This window comes from Ixodes scapularis, unplaced genomic scaffold, assembly GCF_016920785.2.
Source record: "Ixodes scapularis isolate PalLabHiFi unplaced genomic scaffold, ASM1692078v2 PGA_scaffold3__209_contigs__length_174095766, whole genome shotgun sequence".
In the NCBI taxonomy this organism is placed as follows: Eukaryota; Metazoa; Arthropoda; class Arachnida; order Ixodida; family Ixodidae; genus Ixodes; species Ixodes scapularis.
This window is the reverse complement of record NW_024609868.1, coordinates 87,079,725-87,101,830: the sequence shown is the minus strand read 5'-3', so window position 1 is coordinate 87,101,830 and position 22,106 is coordinate 87,079,725. Positions and strand designations below refer to the sequence as shown.

General features: G+C 44.7%; 1 protein-coding gene across 3 annotated transcripts in view; it reads right to left on the bottom strand.

The window, feature by feature from the left end:
* The window catches only part of LOC8027970 (putative ferric-chelate reductase 1), an 84,515-nt gene extending 62,613 nt beyond the window's left edge, over positions 1-21,902 (bottom strand). Inside the window, exons 1-2 of one of the 3 annotated variants that reach the window (XM_029987602.4) lie at positions 21,725-21,902; positions 21,295-21,659 (exon numbers count right to left, since the gene is read on the bottom strand). In XM_029987602.4, coding sequence (XP_029843462.1) covers positions 21,295-21,520 — 226 coding nt within the window. In that variant the 5' untranslated portion in view covers positions 21,521-21,659; positions 21,725-21,902. The remainder of the gene's footprint in view (positions 1-21,294; positions 21,660-21,724) is intronic. The other 2 variants (XM_029987603.3, XM_042292534.1) reach the window with 2 other exon arrangements.
* Positions 21,903-22,106: the final 204 nt, after the last annotated feature.

The window sequence follows — 22,106 nt, the reverse complement described above, 5'->3', positions numbered from 1 at the left end:
CTTTTCGCCTTGTAAAAGAAAGACATTTATTTCCAAATTGTGCGTACACCCTGCTCCTGTGAGACGGGGGACTATTAGGGAACGACCTCATCACCCTCAAAGTTGCCCTGCACTAAACTTCAAACCCCCCCCTCCCTCTCTCTCTCTCTCTCTCTCTCTATATATATATATATATATATATGTGTGTGTCCGTGTGTGTACAGGGTGTTCAATCTTAATTCAAACAATTTATAAAAAAAAGAAAAAAAAAGTTAAAAGGATGAGGAAAATATACCCTGGAGAAGGGGGAACAAGGGGGACAAAAGACACAAATCTCTATGCGCAACTAGGTGACTGGTGAGCGACCAAAAAATTTCGCCTGGTCCTGGTATCGAACCAGGGACCTCTCCAATTCCAGAGGCGCGCACTACCAACTGAGCTAACCAAGAGCTTGACGACTAACTCGTGGTTATCTGAGTTGGTAGTGCGCTCTATTGGGAAGTGGAGAGGTCCCTGGTTCGATACCAGGACCAGGCGAAATTTTGGGTCCTCATTCTTGTCCAGCCCGCTTGCAGCTTTGCATTATTTGTATTATCCCCGTGAACAATAGACGAGTGCGTTCTACGCAGGTGAGTCACACTACCACGGGGCATAATACACCAGGATGTACATAACCCAAAACTGGTCAGATGTATTTCTTTTTAAATTTAGTTCCATTTTATTTGAAAGGCAATATTTTACTCAGAAATCACTATCGACCTCAATAGTGCCATTTTGAAAGGGTTAAAAGCATTTTCGTGACATAATAGAGCTGCTATTCCTCACGTTAAGTCGGAGAATTAACTAAAGTGCATTAATTACCTTTTTTTTTAAATTAGGGAATATAAACATACGGTTTCATTTAGAAACTTGATAAGTTTCATCGAAAACCGCAAAATCGGTCAAGTATAGAAAACTTACAAACAATATTCCCCTCTGGTCGTATAACCTACCCGCACAGACCGCATTTGTAAGCCTTTCAAGCTCTTTTTTTTTATAAATTTGATTGAATTACAATAGAAGAACCTGTATGTACTCGTTATGAGCTCAAGCACATTTGGGGTAGCGTTTCCGGTGCACAAGCCCATGTGAAACAAAAGAATCTTTCACGGCTGTAGAATCGAATTCATAAACGAAACTAATATAAGCTGAAGAACACTTTAGGGAAGTTGCATCCAAAAGTCATCTTCGTCATTACTGTTGTCTCAGATTTCCCTTTTTTGTATTTACACAAGGGGTTCCTCCGTGTTACATCTGGGCTGATGTAATGGAACTTCGAAATTTTATATTTAATAATATTTAACTGGTATTAAACACAAACTCAGAAATAATGTCAGTGCTTACTAGCTCTAACACAATACTCAAATTTAAAGCCGTCTAAATATATATTAGCTTCAGCATAAACATCGCAATGCTTGTGACGTCTTAGAGCTGTTGTTGCGCTGTAGTGTTTTTATTTTGTATATTATTGTATAGCATTTTGATGTCTCGCAATGTGCATGTGCAGATACGTTTAGTTTTCTTTTGTGCATTCTGCGGCTAAATTGCACAAGAGGATGAGGCCTACTCAGGCGACACTCATCGCCTTTTCCCCACCCCCCTAGATGTTTGTCTGACTAATTTTTCAATTTTGTACTTTTATTTGAAAGGATTACTCAGAAATTACAATTGCTCTCAATATAACGATTTTAAAAGTTTCATAAGTTGTGTAACATTGGCAAGTCACTATCTTGTTAGGCGTAAAAAAAAACAGCAAGGGGATAGAAATGGTGAATGCCGAGTAGGTAGAACCCGAAGCTAGGTCCGTGCATTCGACTTGCGACGCGACGAGCAATTTGAATCTGACGTTGTCTGCTTCGCCGTGAAGCTCGTAACTGGATTTCTTCTCAGTCAGAGTAATAAATCAGCTTTTTGAAGCATCCAGAGGGCCTTGGGGTAAGAAACCCGTCCCGCATGACGCGAATACGCCCAGGTTGGTGCGACGAACGTGATAAGACCCGAAGGTTTCACGCGTCCCACGCGGCGTGCGTTTCGAGCCTACGTTCAACCTGTCGCGCCTTGTCGTCCAACCCTCGAACTCTGCGGCCCGCCAACGCGCGGCCCAGTGAACCTTGCAGCCGAATGCTTGCCGTTTACATTGACCTATAGCGAGGGAAAACGCGTAGTCGAATTCGACGCTTTCATTCACTACCCGAGTCCGCAAACACGTGGGCTTGATCTTATTAGGCGCGAAATGCGACTGGAACGACTAAAACGAAATGCGATTGGAGCCTCCATTTCTTTTTTTTTTTTTCATGGAGACACGATTCGGATTTTTATAGTTGTTATCTATCGTCACTGACGGGAACAGAAAGTGCAGGGCGTCTCTTTCTAATGCAGATCCCTCAGCACGCGCTCATTGCTTTGCGTCGTGCTTTGGTCGCCTATGCACTCTAGAAGCTCACTGCAGTCGGCGACAGGTTAAGAGTAAAATGGAAGCTCTTCCCACATCTTTTCACTTAAGCAGAGCGAATGCTGAAGAGGGGGCGATCTCCTCTCCAGCGTTCGCTCTGCTTAAGGGGAAAAAGGGGGCAGGAGTTTCCACTAGCTCTACTTTTAACATGTCACCGACTATAGGCACCGATGTATGATCAGAGGCCGGAATCTCGCACTCAAGGCGGGACAGCTGAGAGACTCCCCTTCCCTTTTAATTCCACCAGTGACTAGTCTTAAAAGATCGGGTGCGTTTACTTCCTCGTCAAGCACCGATCAAAGTGGGCAGCCGTTGCCTACCTTGTCCAGTATCGTTAACCACGGGGGAATGTTACCTCGCTTTTGCTAACTCTTTAATATGGCATGACACACGATGTTTCATAGCGAATAACGAGCCACACGATAACCTCGTTATGACCAGACTTTAAAACCAAACGCACGCATAGGTGACGAGGTCGAAAACAGATGCAAAGGGCATCCGCTTCCGTGGTATCTCGAACCTTGACGCTATAGGTTCATCGAGGGCACAGAGAAAAGTGGGACCTAATAAGCTTCATTGGGGAAAGGGTGAAAGAGTGGGCAGTATCGTGTTGACTTAAAATCCAGACAATATGAAGGTTTTGCTTGAAAAGCAACGAGAAAGAAATACGAAATACATCAGTCTGAACACGGGACCTAGCCGGCTACAAAGCTTGCATCGACGTTTTAATAGAATAAACCGATGCTTGAGACCGGCATTTAGATTTTTGGCAGTAAAAATGCGCTTCTATGGGCACTTAGGGCATCCCTCGGATTGTGACATAAATACGGTCAAGTTGTAAGATACGACATGCAGTAGTAGTGCGCGTTGCGCGTCTAAGCCTTCAAGAGAGTCGTCTTCCCGTATTGGCAAAACTTCCACCCTTACGGAGGAGACGCAAAGCGGTACACTTTAAGGCGGACTAACTTTCCGCGTCTAAACATCCGTACTACAAACTTGATTCTTTCCCCCTTGGGTGGACGTGCGAAGAGCAGTTTTTTAAATGTAAGCATCAACGCGTTATATATAAACATAAAAGAGGAAATGAATCCCACTGCCGTCGTCGAAAAGCCGCAACAGATCACGAACCCATATAAAGCATGTGTTCCGTTGCTAATGTTTTAATTCGTTTTCTGTGCGTAGACCCGATGGAGAGCACTCTTGGCTTGGAAAGTTTCCTTATCACCTATCAACGGGTTTCCCCGAATGAGGGATGATCTCAAAGTTGGTATCTCAATCTGCTTTCTGAGCCATGCCCGATCATTCACCAATGCCTATCGTTGGCTCCATTAACATAAAAATGAACCTGTTTCTCTCTCTCTGGGAAACCCGCAGATTGCTTTGGCTGACTCCACTCTAAAAAAACTTGGCTGAGGCTAATGCATTACATGATCGTCCCAATCGTTCTTCCGGCCTTCGAGCCTTTCTAAACCAAACGTATGTCTATCAATCAAAAAAAAAAAAAAAAAAAAAGAGGAAAGTGATAACTTGTTTAGATTTTTTTTTACGACGGAGACGGGATCAACATCAGTGTAGGCTGCAATGAATCATTTTACGTAAAAAATTTAAACAATTACTGATTGCTCAGAGACGTATACCTGATGTAGTCACTGACAGCCTAAGCAACGCAGGGTGCGTTTAATCCCGAGCATCTAATTATCTCTCCGCAGCCAATGAAAATGTGGCGTTAGCCGATATGAACGTCGAACGACCAATCACGAAGCGACATCCACGAACATGATAAGACAGGCCCTGAGTTTTTCAAGCTGTCAGTGTCTCTAGTAACATTCGTGCACCCTAAAGTAACTATTTTACTACTCGTGCCCCGCTTTTGGCGGAGCCAACGGAAGGCCAACAATTGTAGTCTATAAAAGTATAATTCGACACTAAAAGCTCCGGGGACTGCGTTATCGTGGCAATAACGTACAGTCCCCTGCAATATGAAAGACCTATTCGCCCATTCAGTTTATGCGTTGGTGTTAAGCCCAAACAGGTCAGGCATATAATTTTGAGGGAAGAGAAAGAACAAAGGTTAATTTATTTTTTCCTACTAAGCAATGTTGTCCTCGTCAAAGCGAATTCGGCAGATCCACCAATTAGAATGCATTCTCTAATGGGTCTCTCATATTGCAAGGGGGGGGGGGGGTTTGTACGTGTCACACAGTTTGTTTATCGTTTCATATAATGATTGACTAAAAAAAACTTAATTAAAAAAAAGAAGATGGATGTCTCGTTTGATGTTTGACTCTCATCGCAACGTTTCCATTGACAAAATTATCTCTGGTGGTCCCCAGCCATTGTCTATTTAAGATCTCAAGATCACAAGAGGCGACCTCTACGCCGGTAGAATAACCAGCCTAACATCTCCATCGGGTATCACGCCTTAAGGAAAAAAAGAAAAAGAATGGCATGTGGCTACAAAACCGGAGTTCCGACCTCCCCTTCGACAGCTTCAAGTCACAGGGCATGGCTGGTTATGGCGACGTTTGTTTCTCGATTGTCTTTACCTGTCGATGCGAGAAACTCACGGACTACCTTGTCGTATAACACCGATTGTGCGGGATGCGAAATTACGCTTATTCGAGAGAGAGATGGGATTATGGTGCAGAAGAAGCTGCCGGTTTTAAAACACTGCAAGGACAAATAATAAATATGCGTAGAGTATCGGCACAGCACTCCGTTCCCCAGTTATCTAGTGGACGCCGGCATTTTGTTGCCTACTCCAGACCAGCTCCGAAACTGGTGATTATTACAATTTGAAGATGCCACTTTTTGAGCGTTAGACACGGTGTCGGGAAGCTCGGGAAATGCTACTTTTCTTTTTCGTTAAATGTTTCAATATTTTTGAGGGACGAAAAATTGTTTCCTGCGATTTCAGACAGAGCTTGAGGAAACTAACAACTACGATTTTAAACATCAAGACGGCACCAGTGAGTTTGAGGCGTAGCTAACTATTTAGTGGTTCCAACTCCAAGTATAAACGCTTAGACGGCAAGGAGTTAATCTGCTTTGGAATTGGGATGGGTTGTGTCCTTGCAGTAGAGTAGAGGGACAATTACGCTAATGCTGTACGACTGCTATCCTAAGGTCTTGAGCATGCACAGTTTAACATTGATTACACGAACGCATATCGGTACAAGGACAACACATGTGGAGATTAACACGAGTGGAAATCGGTTTCCGGATCTTTGAACCTGCAGCAAGTGATTTCATTCGTGCTGTGGAAGTTTGTTGGTTTCACAAGCACGTACCGAACCTCTCGACGTGACCATTGCGACGACGACGCTGGGGCGACGGTGCGCTCGATCATCGCGCGGCCCGGCTTCCATTAGATCTTTCTAACTCATGGAATGAACACGTCTTTGTCATTTGCTGCCGACCCACATCTTCGTAATGGCATGAATGTGTGCAATAAAGTAAGCCTATGAGGCATATAAGATCACATATCATATATGGTGTTAATGCAATTAATGCAAAGGTTCCGCGAGCCGGACAAGAATTGGGTTTGTCCTTCGTACCCCTCTCCAGGGATTATTATTGTAATTCATACATATACGCCTCAAATAATTGAGCTGAATTCTGATATGCCTATTCAACAAACCATATATAATATTTTTTTTAATAAGGTGACTGCTTTGTGAGATGAGATAATTTGGTGCTGGTCGCGGCAAATGCGTCGCTCCTCTCTGCCCTCCGCGCCTTCGCGAAGGCGTTGTATTAGTTTTTTTTCGTCGCGTTTTACTGCCATTTCTTGTCTTGATTTGTGAAGTGTCGTCTGAAACTTATTTTTACTACCTAACTGCATGCCATCATTAGGTGCGCAACTTCTGCGCTTTATTTTATAACAGGTTATGACTATTTTCACCGTCGGCGTACCGGATACGTGTGAGGAAAGAAATCAGCGTCAGCACTGGCGCACATTGAGTGTGTAGATGACTCTACGACACACGAGGGTTGTGAGGCCAATTATTTATGACAGCGCAAATTTACTTAAGTGATAGTGGCTAAGCAATAGTGACTCAATAAGAAGCGCAAGATATATTTATGATCACGGATTTATGATCTTAAAGAAGAAGGCAAATGTATGCAACGGAAGGAGTCACTAGGCGTGTTTCTTGAAAGCATCGTGCTCTGCCTCCATAACAAATCCGAAACAGTTGCTTTTGATATGGGGGAAACATTTCTGCGCTATAAACTATCTGCTTATTTGTAAATTTAAAGAAGCTATACATTGTGTTTGGTCTCATGTCTAATTCAGTCATTAAATTTTCTTAAGATATTCAATTCAATTCGATGATTCATACACACAGGGTTGGCTCCCCGGGTGAAAAAAGTGTCAAAGACAGCTTGTGAATGCCTGACAAAAGCGCCTGAGGCACACAATATGTGACTCCGAAAAGAATCCGTCTGTATGGAAACCACTCGAGTGCAGCGATGCCGATGCCAGATTTAGTCTCGACGCCGCTGAAAGTAAAAAGCGTATCTCTTCAAACAAAAATAATATCTGTCTACACAAATCCATGAAGTGGTGCCTGGCATTTGTCTTGAGCCAAACTAGCTAGAGGTCAATTCTCTGGCGCCATTTATTTTATTACGCAAATTATGGAAGACAGAAGTCATTTCAATTGACGGGTTTGTTCCTTGTCTCATATGCTCAATACGTAGTAAAGAAATGTCCGCATAACGAACAGTTTCCTAATTCAACATTTTAAAATGCTGCTAATAAATACTTTAGCAGGGCTGATAGCTGAAACAAAAATTCTTACTCGGCCTAGGATGGACCATCAAATCATCTCTGGAGTACTTAAATTTTTTACAGCAACCGATGGAGACAGTGATGCTTTTTTATTGCATTTAATGCGTCATTACTGGGGGGTTTCCGGGTTGCAATTTTCAGAAAACGTTGTTATCATAGAAAACTGAACTGTGACCACTAAACTTGTGAGTTCATCCCTTTTCTGCGATACAGCACACTGTTAGTCAAATCGTCGACCCCGAAATTTCACTGTGCCTGCGTGCATTAGTCTCTTCATTAGATTATTTTTTATGGAAACTATATCAGGGGGGGGGGGGGGGTACGTCCAGTACGGCCGTAGACATCCGTAATCATCCCCCGGCATCATTTCAGTCGTTTCGACTCCGAACGTGGCAAAACGAAAAAACATGATCAGATGAAAATGTTCGTAAAAACGTCTACAATTTAGGCACGTAACTACGTCGTAATTCTAAAGGTGGCCCGTTACCACTGCATCATTGGTTCTGTACCACAACGGATACGCTTATATCACAAAACTAAGCGAAAACGACATAATGCACCAACACAGCAGCGAGCCCGCTAAAAACCGAAACCAACCGATTTGAAGCCACCTTATGGCTCCGCGTGTGTCAGCGCCCTCTGTACACCGGTCAAATACTAAAATGAAAATGTCTATACCACTTGTAAAAGGAACCGCATCCATATCACTCGTCTAGGGAACAACATCAATCCTTTTAACTACACAGACACATCACAGCCCTCGCACCGCTACTAAGGAGAACCCAGAGCGAAGAACAACCGGCGACGGCAGAGCAGCAACTGAGCACGCCCGCATTCCACAGCGCCGCGGCACAATACCTCCTAGATAGCAAAGCCGTAGTGCTGAACGAGATGGCGTCATCAGAGAAGGCCAACGCTGGGCACAGATTGGACACAACGATTGCGTCAACGTTCCGCTCAAACTTGATTCGAAGCCGAGCGCTGACGCAGCACTCGTTTCCAATTTGTGTCAAGCGTTGTCCTTCTCTGATGATGCCATCTCATTCAGCACTACTGCTTTGTTATCTAGGAGGTGTTGTGGGGCGCATCCTCCTGTCTGGCGCCTCGCCAGCTGTGCGCATGACTTTGGCAAACACGAAAGGTCTCGTATGGCCGAAAACCCGGTGGTGTCTGTCAGTTTGTCAGCGCCGGGGAGAGAGGGAGAGCTTGACGTTGGCTTGACGCGTGCTGGCGTCAGCGCCTCGGATAAATGGGAGTAAAGTACGCGGCACCCTCTCCCCCTCTTTCTCCCTCTCTCCTCGACTCTGACAGGCGAAAGATACCGCCTTGTTTTCGGCGAAATGAGCGTTATAGTGCTAACGCACTAATAAACGGGTTGGAAGGCTCAGAGTTGTAGTCAGACGTTTCGTTGAGATACTTCATTTCTTCGGCTAAATCTCTTCGCGAATCGTCTGGACTGCCACTTTGAGGTTTCCAAACATAGACAAAGGAACACGACCTTTTAAAAGCAGGCAAAACATCGCACAACAATACGCCTTCTCTAGCTATCTATATATAAGTCGTTAAGTGATAGTACTTTGAAAGAGGAGAAAATTGGTCGTGTTCTGACTTTCGGCCCATCAGCAACTTACTGGTCGCAATAAGAGCTGTTTTCTACGTGCTGTTTTTTGTTTTAAATGTTTTAAATGTGTTCTTATTTCTGTCAGGAAAGACAGCTCAATAAAGCGGGCTAATCGAAATACGAAACCGTACAGACATCTAAATATTAACATAATAAGCGATATTTTTGTTTGTTCCATTACTGTCTGACAATGCCTGCCTCGCAAAAAACGACCTCCTGAGACGTCGTTTATTCTTCTCTTCACTTTACATGATTCTTTTTCCAAACACGAAATAATACGCTTTCTTTTAAAGAAGTTAAAATCATCAGTACAAAAATATTAATAGAACGAATGTAATCTTTGGAAGTTCAGGGCAAAGAAAGAATACATATGTGGCCCTAGAAAAACTTTGTGAAGTAGTTTATATCCCGCTTTGATAAGCCGTGTTCAGAATGAGTGTGCCATGGTGCGGAGTCTGTTGTACCCGTCACTTCGCCGTAGCAAAACCGTTCATAATGAACCTGAGTGATGCACGCTCGTTAATGTGCACTTAAGTGAAAACCGATCGTACCATTACGATTTTCCCCATTATCCCTGATCATCTTACTCTCAATTTAGATAGAAAAATAAATAAATATCTAAAGAAATAAAGTTCCGGTTTTGGCTGCCCACGGCATGTTACGACGCTGGAACGTTATAGAGCCCGCCCAGCTATTTCCACTGCATATCGTAGTTGGGATCATGCCGCCAAGTCGTCGTCGCATACTCACGGACTCCAGTAAATTTCGGTTCTTGGCGCGGCCTCGGATCCGTGTTGCGCGAAAGCGCGGGGCATTATCAGCGCCGTCCACGCCCTTTAACGCCTTTCGTGCGTTCCTAATCGGAGCCATGCTAATCGAACCTGGCTCTCGTTCCGATACGCGCGGAGAACATTTCGCGCCAGGTGTAAGCGCTAGCGTCCAACTGGAGTATCTTAAGAAAAGAAAAAGAAAATCTCTCTTCCGGCTCCTTGGGTAGCCGAATCGCTTTCTGCTCTGTTTGGTGCCTAAAGATTGTGCCAAAACGAATTGCGTCACATAATCGGAGATTGCCAGACGGGGAACGAGAAAGTTGTCCTTGACGCACACGGGAGGTGAGTTTTGACACCTGAGCGATAGTTCCAGGAGCGGTCTGCTTGAAACGCGTAAGACCGCCGAGAAGGTAATATTCGCAACTCGTTTCGTGACTCTAGGAAATGCACGAAAAGAGCACATATCACTTTTTTTTCTTTCGTCATAGGTACGTCGTTTATTTTATGATCAGTTCCAAATTGTGGCTTCGAGCAAGTCAGCCAAGGCTTTTGCTCTCGGAAACCGGCAACATAGTCTACGCAAAAGGATGGCAACGTTACTTCATTACGGGGTGGATGTGAAATGGTCCTCAAGACAGGGCCGGGAATCAGAGAAGAGTAATTGATGCTCCACTCTGAATAAAGTTCAGTCTTTTGTATTCTACACCCTGACCATTTGTAGGATCTTCCTAGGTGGAACGATAGCGGTCACATGAGAAGGCTATAGGAGTCTATAGGGCCTCTCGATGAGTAGAACACCTCCTTAGGGAGAAGAGAGAAAGAGAGAAAGAAGAAAGGAAGAAGAGAGAAAGACAGGGTTTTCCCTAGTACATGAAAGTTTTTTTTCTTACTTTTTAGCAATAATTTGCACAACAATTAATATTTCAGTTGTCTGAAATGCAAATGCTAAACTTCGTTGTGTTTGTCGCTTCCTTTTCTCTTGTCTCAGTTTTTTTTTTTTTTCAAGTATTGCTAGTGTACTCGAAATATTAAGGCACCCTAACATACCAGATGTAGAGAGTATTGTAACATGTCGTCTTATAGTCACCTGTTGCGCAATCAAATAGGTGTTGGTAATAGCGGTGATGGTGTGTTCAGCGGGTGATTATAATGAAAACGTCCGCGCAACCTTTCGCGACGAGCGTGAAGAATCTATACAAATTTCGGATGTGTGATAAGTCTTCATGATAGCTGTAGAAACCATGCGTTTGTACCCAATACTATCTATTTTAAGTGGTCGAACTATATACATCAGTGATACTTCTTACTTAACGTGCAAAAAAAAAAAAAAAAAAAAAGCGCGCAAAGATTTTTTTTTTAGGGTTTAGAGCAACACTTTTCAACAACAATCTCAAGAAAATAGCTGGTCGGTTCCTAACGTGACCGACAAGCATGTTTACAACAGGCCGCAGGCCTGCAAAATGTTTTTGCTTTTACTGTTCTCCGACGAAGAGACTGCTAACTTCTCGTCGGTTGACCACATCAATTATTGCGGCTATCCCCATGCTTCCAGAAAAAATTGTCAGTTCTTCACCAGTAGGTGAAGAACTGGTCATCAGCAGACATCTCCATAATAAAGAACTTATCTCTCAGCAGATGTTCAAGAGTCATTCTTACATATGCACTAGCCTCGTTCACCGTAAAGACTATCCACGCTCAAAAGAACGAAATATGAAACGGAAAACGAAAATACCGATGAGAAGAAGCCGAGTTTTTTCCCTGCTGTCTCTAAACCCCAGGAAAATAACAAACTAAAGAAAACAAGAAAACAAAATTGTAAAAGAAAAACTCCGACACCCGATTGTGACCTTGAAGAGGGAACAGTTCAATCACTGCAGGTCCAGGCCTTTTTATTTCAGGCAAAAAAGCGAAGCGCAGCTTCATTCTGGTCTTGGCGCAGGTCGTGCTCACTTCGTTCTGCGCACCGCTCACCTCTGACCTGGGACCGGCTGCCGTCGACAGCTTCTCGTTTAGTGAAAGGAAAACCGGGGTTATTTATGCGCTGGTTATTCACTCGTACGTAGCAAAAACACCACCAACAACCGCGAAACAAGCGAGACGCGGTTCCCTGTGTGCTGTGTTCAGTGTATGTACTTTTCCTGCACCGATCATTTTCACATTTTAGGTCTCAAGACTGTAAGTCCCTGTTCCCATATGAGGGACAGGCGACGGTCAACTGTAATGGCGTTTGTCGCTTCACGATTTGTTCCTAGATGATGTTGGGTTCTCATAGGCTGGCCAACAGTTGGAAAGGATAGGGGCTAGCCTCGCCCTTCGTGACGCCTTGCGTTAGTTATGGACTCAGTGGTCATAGTTTCTGAAGGCTTAGTAACTGCATGGTGTGGTGAATTCCGGCCATCGTATTGCTCCAGAGCCAATCAAATTGGGGCATCAGTGACTCAAGGATCAGGAATCAAGGAACGTGATCATAGTGATGATGTCTTTCTTAAGCTGTCGTGGACTACAGAATATTTTACCTACGCGCGAATTAAAGGGCGCGCATTGAATTTTCTTTTCTTTGTTTCACATTTCGGCCCCCAAGCCACGCCGGTTTTCGCTGCGCACTTTGATAGGTGATAGCTATCCGCTTCTCTCCTTCGCGCGTTTTTCTCGCTGGATGGCGTCGCCTCCTCCCTGCCGAGTTACGAATATCCTAGGTGTTACGTTCTTTGTTTCGCACGAATCTATTATCGTATTTTTATTTCCTTTTCACGATTCTACGCTCACTTCGAGCTCGCTCGAAGCACGCATACTTAAAAGTGGCGTACTGAGCCGCGGAATAAAAAGGGCGCGTTTAGAAGCGACCGGACGTTGCGTGCCCCCGAAGCCGTCTCTGACTGCACCTCGACGCGAGCGCAAACGAGATTAAAGAAGCAGATCACTCAACGGGCAGCAGTATACATAGAGGCCTACAAACGAAAGAGAGAACGCAACCACGAAGAGCCGGTCACGCAATCGCGGCGTCCCCGGCGCATGATTTTTGCGGAGACACGCCGCGAGTCATGTTTAGGAGAAAGAGAGAAAGAGAGAGAGAGAGAGAGAGAGAGAAAGAAGGGGGGGGGGGGAAATTGTGCACGAGCGTTGGGTCGCTTTTCTGTGAAGGCACGACGTAGCCGCCAGCGTTTGTGCAAGCTAGCGAGAAGGTATTTCTTGGGGGGAGGCGCGATCTGGCTCCGTGCATACTCCAGATCATCCTAACAGTAACAAAAGACTCGGGACGAGACCAAAAACAAATTCGCTCGCACAAATGCGGCGGCGGAATCGGAAGCCTCAACAACATCCAGAGTGGCCGGACGACCCAAACAACGAGAAAGCGATAAGGCGTGCACAAAAATATATCAAAATAACTACGTAGCCGTACGTAAAAAAAGAAGAAAAAAGAAAGAAAGAATAAGAAAAAGTAAGAATATTTACTGACTGGCTTTCACTTGCAGATTGCACGACTTCAAGAGGAAGCCGAGACGTGACACCCCAAGATGCACTCTCTCTTTCTCCTCTCCCTCCGCAATCTTTTCTGTGATTCGAACAGGAGCTCTTCCGCAGGGGAACAGAGGAGGGCATGTTTGGATATAAAAGGCAACGCTCTCGGGGGTCGGTATTCTCCGGCGCTCCGCTATCATGTTTGTTGGGAAATAATGTCCGGGCCATGATGGGCGAGGTTCGGCTCGAACTCGGGAACCGTCGAAGTAGTGACGCTGTCTCGAAGCGAGTTTGCTGTGCGGAAACGGAGACTGTCCTTTCACAAATTGCGAATCAGAAAGAACGGAAAAAAAAAGAACACGTTGTGAGGGGAAAGCCTACGCGTAAGAAGGAAAAGAAGAAGACCGTGGGGCGAAGTTTCTTTTTATGGGTCCCTTCACGTCTCCATCCCCGGAGGTGCCTTCTTTTTCTTTTTTTGAAGATGTCCTCGAGCGCATCCTTCTACCATCTGCACTTCCCAAGCGTATCCCGAGGTTGTTGCCGGAATTCTTGATTTATAAAGTGCTAAGACCGTTCCGTCGGAGCTCAATGTTCACTAAAGGAGTCACCTGCCGTTTTCTTTTCTTTTTTAATGCACACGCTCGGCTTTCGCTTATTTTTGATGGTCTTGCCAAGCATCAAATATATATATATAAATAAAGTTATAGTTATACTGGAGGAAGACCGATTCTCCCATGTATTTCGCACTTAGGACAGAACGCTCCGCACATTCTACCTGGAAACGTTTTTGACGTTTTAAAAGCTAAATTCAACGACGTGTAGAGACGTTTGCCCATATATGGCGACGCAGACCGCAGTTGCTCGCAATAGTTTATGACGAAATCTGCCGGTGAATCAGGAGCGAGTAGAAAGGGCTCCACGCCTCGCGCTATCACTAAAAATGTCCGTAGCATTCATTTAAAAAACAAATTCTACTTTCTCGCAGAGATATCAGGGAGCCTATATCACTGTTCGGTGGAGTGTGCTCGACGAACTTAATCGACACTGACACATTAAATACTTCGTTTTTTTTAGTTTTTTTTTTTAAATTTTAATCTAGACGCGTGGTCAGCCGTTCATGAGTTTAACCTTTTTCTATTCATTGACTCATTGATAAGTGCACCACTAAGGAGGCATTAAGCTGTTGGTGGGTCAGTGAAAATAAGAATAAATAAATAAATAAATAAATAAATACATGAGTCGCTGGGATTGGCCCTCCGATCACAATGCAAAAAAAGCAGATAAGCAGTTTTCTCTGTTCTTTCTCAAGTGAGCTGTTGCAGTCACCGCAAAACATAATAATATTCATTAAAAAAATAAAAACAGTGCTAAATTTTGTTAACATTTTCACGCATTAGTCTTTCTCCCTTGGCTCTAGAAAACATAAGAAAAAGCGCAATGTCGTGCGCTGACATTTTTTTTTTTTTTAATTTTTCTTATTCCGGTTTATCTCCCGAGGACGTCCAGCACCAGCCCCCCCACGTGAGCCTTCAACATTGTTTCAATGCGAGACGCGCGTAGGAGAAATAATTCATCCCGCGTGGATCACTCAAGGTGCGGGTAAGGTCATTTGTCTTCTGTTAGAAACAAACACTTTGACGCGTGTAAGATGAATCGAATGCTCGCACACGCTGACTTGCAACACAGAGAGCCTGCAATTCTATGTACGGTGTCGGAAAACTCCAAAAGCACACAACGTCACTTTATAGAACTCCCAATGCGCCACATATTATGGCTTGCCTTGAGACTATAACTCGAGCGAAAGTTCTTCTGTCATTCGTATAGATGTATATAAAGCTACTTCTCTCTTATTTGTACCGCATTCCAAACAAACCAAATGTCAAGATGGATATAATTTAAGTGAGTGGGTCGGCAATCATTGATCGACTTCTACTGACTCACAAACATACCTGTCACTTGCTGAATTATTTCATTTATAAGTCTATAGTTTATAGAGCAAGAATGATTGCATGAAACGAAACAACCAAATAGATTCACAACAGAAAACCCACACCACCGGAGAAAAAAAAAAAAAAAGAGACTCGTGATGTCGGATAAAGTGAAACTGTTTCAGACCTCTAGGTTGTCCGTCTTATTAGTTTGGTTTTTGTTGGTATTCGTTCCCTTCGTGCTCCTGTGACGACTCACAAGCCCAGTGTATATAACCCCGCCGCGCATCCAGCGACATCACGCCAGCCATCGCGGGCCACAGCATAAATACGCAGCTTATCCGAATAAACGGTGTTCGTTTCACGACTCGCCGCAGTGGACAGCAGCAACATCAGCACGTCTGCCTTATTTGCTTTATCTTCCATTATCGAATCATACCCGGAGTCATTTATTGAGAAAGAGTTTGGACAAGCACACCGCAAGAATCATCCGATTACAAAAATAATGGTCAAACCGTATATTCTAAAAAAAAAAAAAAAAAACACTGCCGATTATTGAAATTTTGACGCCTCCGGTAATGTTCACAATAACAATAAACAAACTCGGCTGTCTTTGTAAAATTACATTAAATAATTTAAATTATAACGGCGACGTTAAAGCGATACAAAAGTTGTGACACTCTCGCGAACGAAGAAACTCGCACCGTCAGGGACTGGGTTTCTTTCCCGCATCGCATCGGGGTGATCCGGTAGAGCTCGCCGCGGAAGACGAGTACTTCTCTCGGAGATTTCTTAAACATTACTAGATTATCAACGCCTTTCGAGGATATGGAAATAGCAGGTTCGCTGCGAGGGGAATAAACCGATCTCACCAGCCAGTTTCGCGACACCACCGCCGTCGCCATGCATCTTGGGAGTCTTTCTGCGTACGCGAGAACCCCGCGGCAAGTCTGCGCGAGCGTGTCACGCATGCGTGTTACGCTTGGTAAGATAGGTTTATCGTTGACCGGCGAGAACTTTTTTGCGACTATGCGGTCAAAGTTATGAGCACTCGTTTATCATGTCGCCCATCCGAGCTGTCTAGGCGTGAACTCTTGAAAGCAGCTCAGAACACGTGGAGCGAAAGCTCGCTCCGCAGGATCGAGGGGTCCTGGGTCCAACCCTCAGTGCCTACCCTGCCAATTACAACCGAGGTAACCGTCGTACCGGCGTGCGGTCGTGTTTCACTACTGCGTGACGCACGTTAGAAACCCCAGGAGCCAAATTTTCCACCAAAAATGGAACATCCGTGTAGCCACAGCATGGCAGACATGCCTCAAACTGTTCAAATATCTAACGTCAAAACTGCTTTCACTTTGCTTTTTTGGCATTAAATATGTAAATATTGGTTCACTGCTGTTCAACTGTGACAAAGGTGACTGTCACGGGCGCGCAGCTTTATCTCTGATCTGTGCGAAAACGCGTGCGCCAAGGACTGCGTTGTACACCATGAATAAAACGGTGCAACAATAAATTCGCAAAAAACACAATTCACAACTGTAAAAAAAAAAAAATCCAAACAATTGCACAAAAAAAAAAAAGCGCGTTTCTGGACGAGTGTTTTGGTTTCAGACAACGGCAGTGAGTGCGGACTGTGCATGCGCATTGACTGAACTACGGATAAAGGAGAAACTGATTTTGCTCAGTGCGAAACACTTGTGACTCAAGTTTGCAAACAGTAGGCTGGTCTTCAGACCGTTTCTTCGTGCAGAAACAAACCAATCCACACTTAAAAAGCCAGACTGTAGCGAGTGCGTTCTTGCGAGCGGGCACGAATGTCGTTTGTGTCGTTACCGCGCAATGACCATGCGTGCAACAGCGAACACGTATCTATTGCTCAAACGCTCGCCTTACAGCTTTCGAATTGACTAATCGAGGACATAGGCTATTCGCCCGTTGTCGTTAACGTTGTACTAAATTAATTTGACATTATCACAAAATAAAGGGGGAAAAATATATTCGCGGATCAATGGTATTAATTCGATGGAAGTGCGTGAGCATTTTCATGGGATTCAATTTATTAAACGCGTGGCCTCGACTTTTGTTCGTCGTCGCTCTTGGTGTCAACACCGGAGCGGCTACAGAGCTGGGCCGCATTTCAAAGCTGCGCGGCGCGTGCTCGTCTCTGACTCCTCGCCAGCTGTGCGACACTCGTGTGGGTTCGAAGCGCTGACGTCAGCACGCGTCACACTTTTCCTCTCTCCCCGCCACCTCACGATACCTCCAGACCACCCCACTCTCCTCGCGACGTCGTGCATGGCGCTGACACACGGACAGACACCGGCGGGTTTTCGTGAAAACGAGCGTTGTAATGCTAACGCATAAATAAAAACTACTTGAGAAAAAGGGGGGGGGGGGGGGGGCGAGAGAGGGTAGTTTGATCATTTGTGTGCAATATTTTCTCCCGCGCCCTCAGAAAATTGGGCCATGTTAAACGCATGTTAAAAATTCGTCTAAAGAGGTAAAATTAACCGCTTTTAAAACTCTCGTGAGGCCGATTTTGGAGTACGGTTCAGTGGTCTGGGACGTTCATTTAAAAAAGGACATTAATCTCATTGACTCTGTTCAGGCTAAGGCTATCCGATTTATTTCCAATCGATATGATCGACACTTTTCACCTTCATCCGCTTTGCCAACATTAGGGCTAGAATCTTTATCGTTAAGGCGAACTATCGAGCGATTGAAGTTGTTGTATAGAATTGTTAATAATGAAAGTGGCATTGAATGTATGAAGTATATTTCCTTCTCAGATATTTCGCGCACTAGGCGTTACCATCCCTTAAATATTGTACCCTTTCGTTCTCACGTAAACTGTTTCAAAATTCTTTTTTTTCCGCGCACTGTTGAGCTGTGGAATAGTATTGACGGTTCTACGCGTATGCTCCAGTACGACGACTTTGTTATAAAACTCGCGAAAGTTGACTTCCTTTGATGTTTGGTGTTTCTGGCGAATCATTATGTTGTTGAATATGTTCTCGTTTATTGTTCTCTCTACTCATGTTTTTAGTTGTGTAATCCACTCCTGCAATGACCTCAACTGAGGTCGCAGTATACATAAATAAATAAATAAATAAATATGTGAAAATATTTTCACAAAATGTATGCATTGTGTGCACATGCTGCACTGCACATAATGTAGGCAACATGTGCACATAATAAACACAGTGTATGCTCTAAGTTTACTGTAACTTCTCCGACGAAGCTCGTACAGTTAATGTGCATGATTGTTGAATACGTTGTCAGACAATGTTAGCTTTTACCCTCGTATGAATCCACAAACTGAATAAATGATGGATGTCGAGACCTCGAAAGCGACGAAGACCCGATTACATTCGCCCCTCAATCCACGACGCCCCGCGTTACACGTATTGACTTTCTTATGTTCTCGTAATTCCGGGGCGAAATATGGGTCGAGTTGTGTCGTGTGACAGACGGTGAGCGCGACACGTTCGATGTACACGCAGTCACGCACGAACAGTGCGCCTCGATGAGGAGAAAAGTGAGACTCTCAGAAAAACCTAAACAAAAACCGAAACCCTGTTCAATTCTCTTCTTGACGTCCGGCAGGATTGCGCATCGTCCGAGAAGGTGGCCGTATCCCACGCATACTGAATGCCAGTCGTGGGTTTTTCTTTCCCCCACAAACAGGAATGTTGCTCGAGATAAAGGAAGTTTGCTTGGCGTGGCCAATCAGCAGAGACTCGGCTGACACAAAGAAACCACGTTTCGCTTTTACGGCATCGTGCCTTGAGCGAAAAACCAACGGCGACGAAGGGACACTCGGTCGGGGGAGCTTTATTGCGCTTTCTTTTTTTAGCCACGAGTCAAGTCGTTTCTTTTTCTCGATTCCCGAAAGGTTGCGAAGTCGCCAAGTACGTGAGAGCGGGAACAGAGTCCGCGAATAAGGTAAAAAAGCGCGTCAGTAAAGAAAGGGCAAACTATCCGGTCTGGAACTTCACGGTTCCCCTAATAGACCGAAATAAGAAAAAAAAAAAAAATAAAAGATGCACTTTAAAGTGTCCGAGGCGACTTTCCTTTCCTCCAACTCCGACGCCGCATCTGTACTGTCCCTTTCTACCATTTGGAAGACCATCCACTCTAGGAGATCTTGTACTACATCGTGATCACACGCTGTGGAAACATTACTGAAGCTCCGGCTTTTGCCTCTTTTTTTTTTTTTTTTTAGTTTGTTTGCAGAAAATTTTTCCTCTGTGAAGACCTCTACTTTTCCAATTTGATGTTTTGAGCAGCGGGAAGTAGTGAAATGGAGCTTCAATGATGTCCATTGTCTTTGCTTTATGCACTTCACTGTCTTACGTCATCGAGGGTCTAACCCCAACAAAGTTGACGATAGGCACGAATATAAAAGGAAACATTTGTTCTATGTGCACGTATGCGGCGGGAAGTAAGTCCTGCCTGAAATGCGGACACTTGAGTATCCGCCGCTTTTGACACGCGTGTAGGACATTTGGTGGTGTTGTATTGTCAAACGAGTCCTCTCCAGCGAGATTTAAAAGCAGTTATTCTACTATAGCCTACAGGGCGATTCCGCTATTTGTTTGTTGGATGATATATATATATATATATATATATATATATATATATATATACTGACATTGCGAGGCCTGAGAGGAAACGGTGGACTTGGAGATACATTAAATGAGTGAACAATTTTCAATCAACAGCCGTTTTGCAAATATTCCATTTAACGGGGAAAATCTGCAAACTATTATGATTGGGCATTCATGAAAATAGTTTGCGTGATGTTTCAAGGCTGTTCAAACCAGTGCGTGTTTTAATTGTACGCGTAGAGGTGCAGGAACTTTTACGGATTTTTGTCAAACGCCTTAATAATATTTAAAAAAAAAACAACGCCATAAGATTAACTCACGTCATCAGGCAAGCTATTCGATAAGAGACAGGTAATTCTAAGTCAATCAGTAAAAACAGAGACAGACGAAGAAGCGTTTTTAAACCTCATATCACTTAATAACTTCTGCATGCCTAAGAGGCTTCTCTCCGATACTTCCCTCTAAATTTAGTCTATTACTGACCAAGCGACAAATTTGCTCGAATGTAATATATATTTGATCAAGAAAAGTTTCATCCCAAAGTGCCATGCGCCCCGAGCTTTGGCGATGTTTGGGCTCAATACTTTCGGCGACACCCCGGTCAGTGAAATCTGTCCTAATTTAATTCCCAAACGTACCGACCGAATTGGGATGCAAGGTGCAAATAGGATTTTTATGGCACAATTTTGTTCTATTTTTTTCCGAGAGATTCTCCCGCCCTAAAGTGAACAGCATTGCATCTTCCGTTGTTTAGAGTAGAGCCAGAATAGGTGCACCTCTCTAACAGCAGTTCGCATTGAATCAGTCCCCCGAGATCAGTCAGACAAAAGCCCGCCTGTCTGTTCCATCGCAAAGCGCGCGGAGCCTGATCTACGAACCTCGATAAATGATAAGATCTCAATAACTGGATCTCGATAAGTGAACCTGGAGAAAAGAGAAGAGTAAAAAAAGTATTAATCGTAAAATAAAGTTGTCGATATTACGCAGATTATATCGCGAGCATGTACGACGTCACGCACGGCGCCACAATGTAAACACTTCGGTTTTTTTTTTCGGTTTGTCTAAACAGAGGCTGGGGGGAAAATAGGGGATATTTTTGGAGCACTAAAATATCAGGGCAGAAGGTTTCTACTGTGAATTTCATGTCCGAATTTTTAAAGAAGTGCTCCGACATTTGTAGAAGTGTCGGCCCGTGCTTGGAGACTCATACTGAGATCGGCTGAGCTGTTTGACTAGCCGATGCGTGTAAAAATCGGCGATTGCTTCACTTCAACAAAATTCCATGCATAAAATATGAATCAAGTGCTCTTGCATGATGGCATGATGGGTGATGTCAGAAATTATCTTGAAATCATATTCGCTTTAGCAAACCGATAGTTTGGATGTCGAAATCAAGATACAATTTGACTATACCCAACCAACTCTATGCGTAAAACAACAATACTTTCTTACAAATGAGCTAGGTAAACGGCCACGATATTGAAAATCAAATCGAAATATTAACTTTAAATTATAAGAATAAAGAATTTTTTTATTAATCTGATAAAAATGATGAGATCATTTCATCCGTAATCCGCCGATCTGACATCCTTACACCAAGGTATTCCTACCCCCGCGTCCCAACACGCCTCAACAACTCACCCTGGATCCCGTCGACGTTCTGGAAGGAGTAGCGGCTCGCTGACGCCACGAAGGTGTAGGGCGATTCGTGCGCGGGCTTGGGCTGCGTGTACACGTGCCTCGGAAGCATCGAGTCGCAGGACTCCGCGGGGCCCCCCTGCGGGAAGCCGACCACGGCCGCGACCGCCGCGAGAAGCACCAGCACCAGCGTGGTTGACATGGGACTCGTCACTTGGCCGCCGGACATGGTCGCACCGAAAAACTCCTCGGGTGTTGTCGGGGATGGGTCGGGTGGGATGGAGGGGACTGGAAATCCACGTACTCCGGGAGGCTGCACAACGCGCACTGACTGACCGGCGCTGCTCCACGCCTGCACGGCACCGTTCCTGAAGAGAGGGCGGGCCGCCGCCTTCTTTCCCGCCACTCTCTTCTCGGATCCGGGCGCTCTCACCTTGTTCCGGACCGTTTACTTGTTTCCACACCGAGGAGGCCCCACGCCCTTGCGGCCGGCAGAACTGGTGTCCGGACGAGCCTGCCCTCGGAGCGCGGCGCGTCCGGCCAGGACCAGAGGAGCGGTTGTTGCGCACGTCCCTCGCGGCGTCGTCGTCTGCTAGTTCGTTGGGGTCGGATTTGAACTGAGCAGGTTAAGGCAAACCACAAAAGAGTGATCGAAACTGGTAGGAAGAACTTGGAGACGAGTCTCCCGGAAACCGTAAACTGCGGTCACGCTGCACATTTATCGCTCAACAAAAGTCCGTATGAACTGTCTGAGGCATGTTTCTTCCTTGCATGACGGTCTGTCACATTGACCACATAAAAACTGTCTGCTGGTA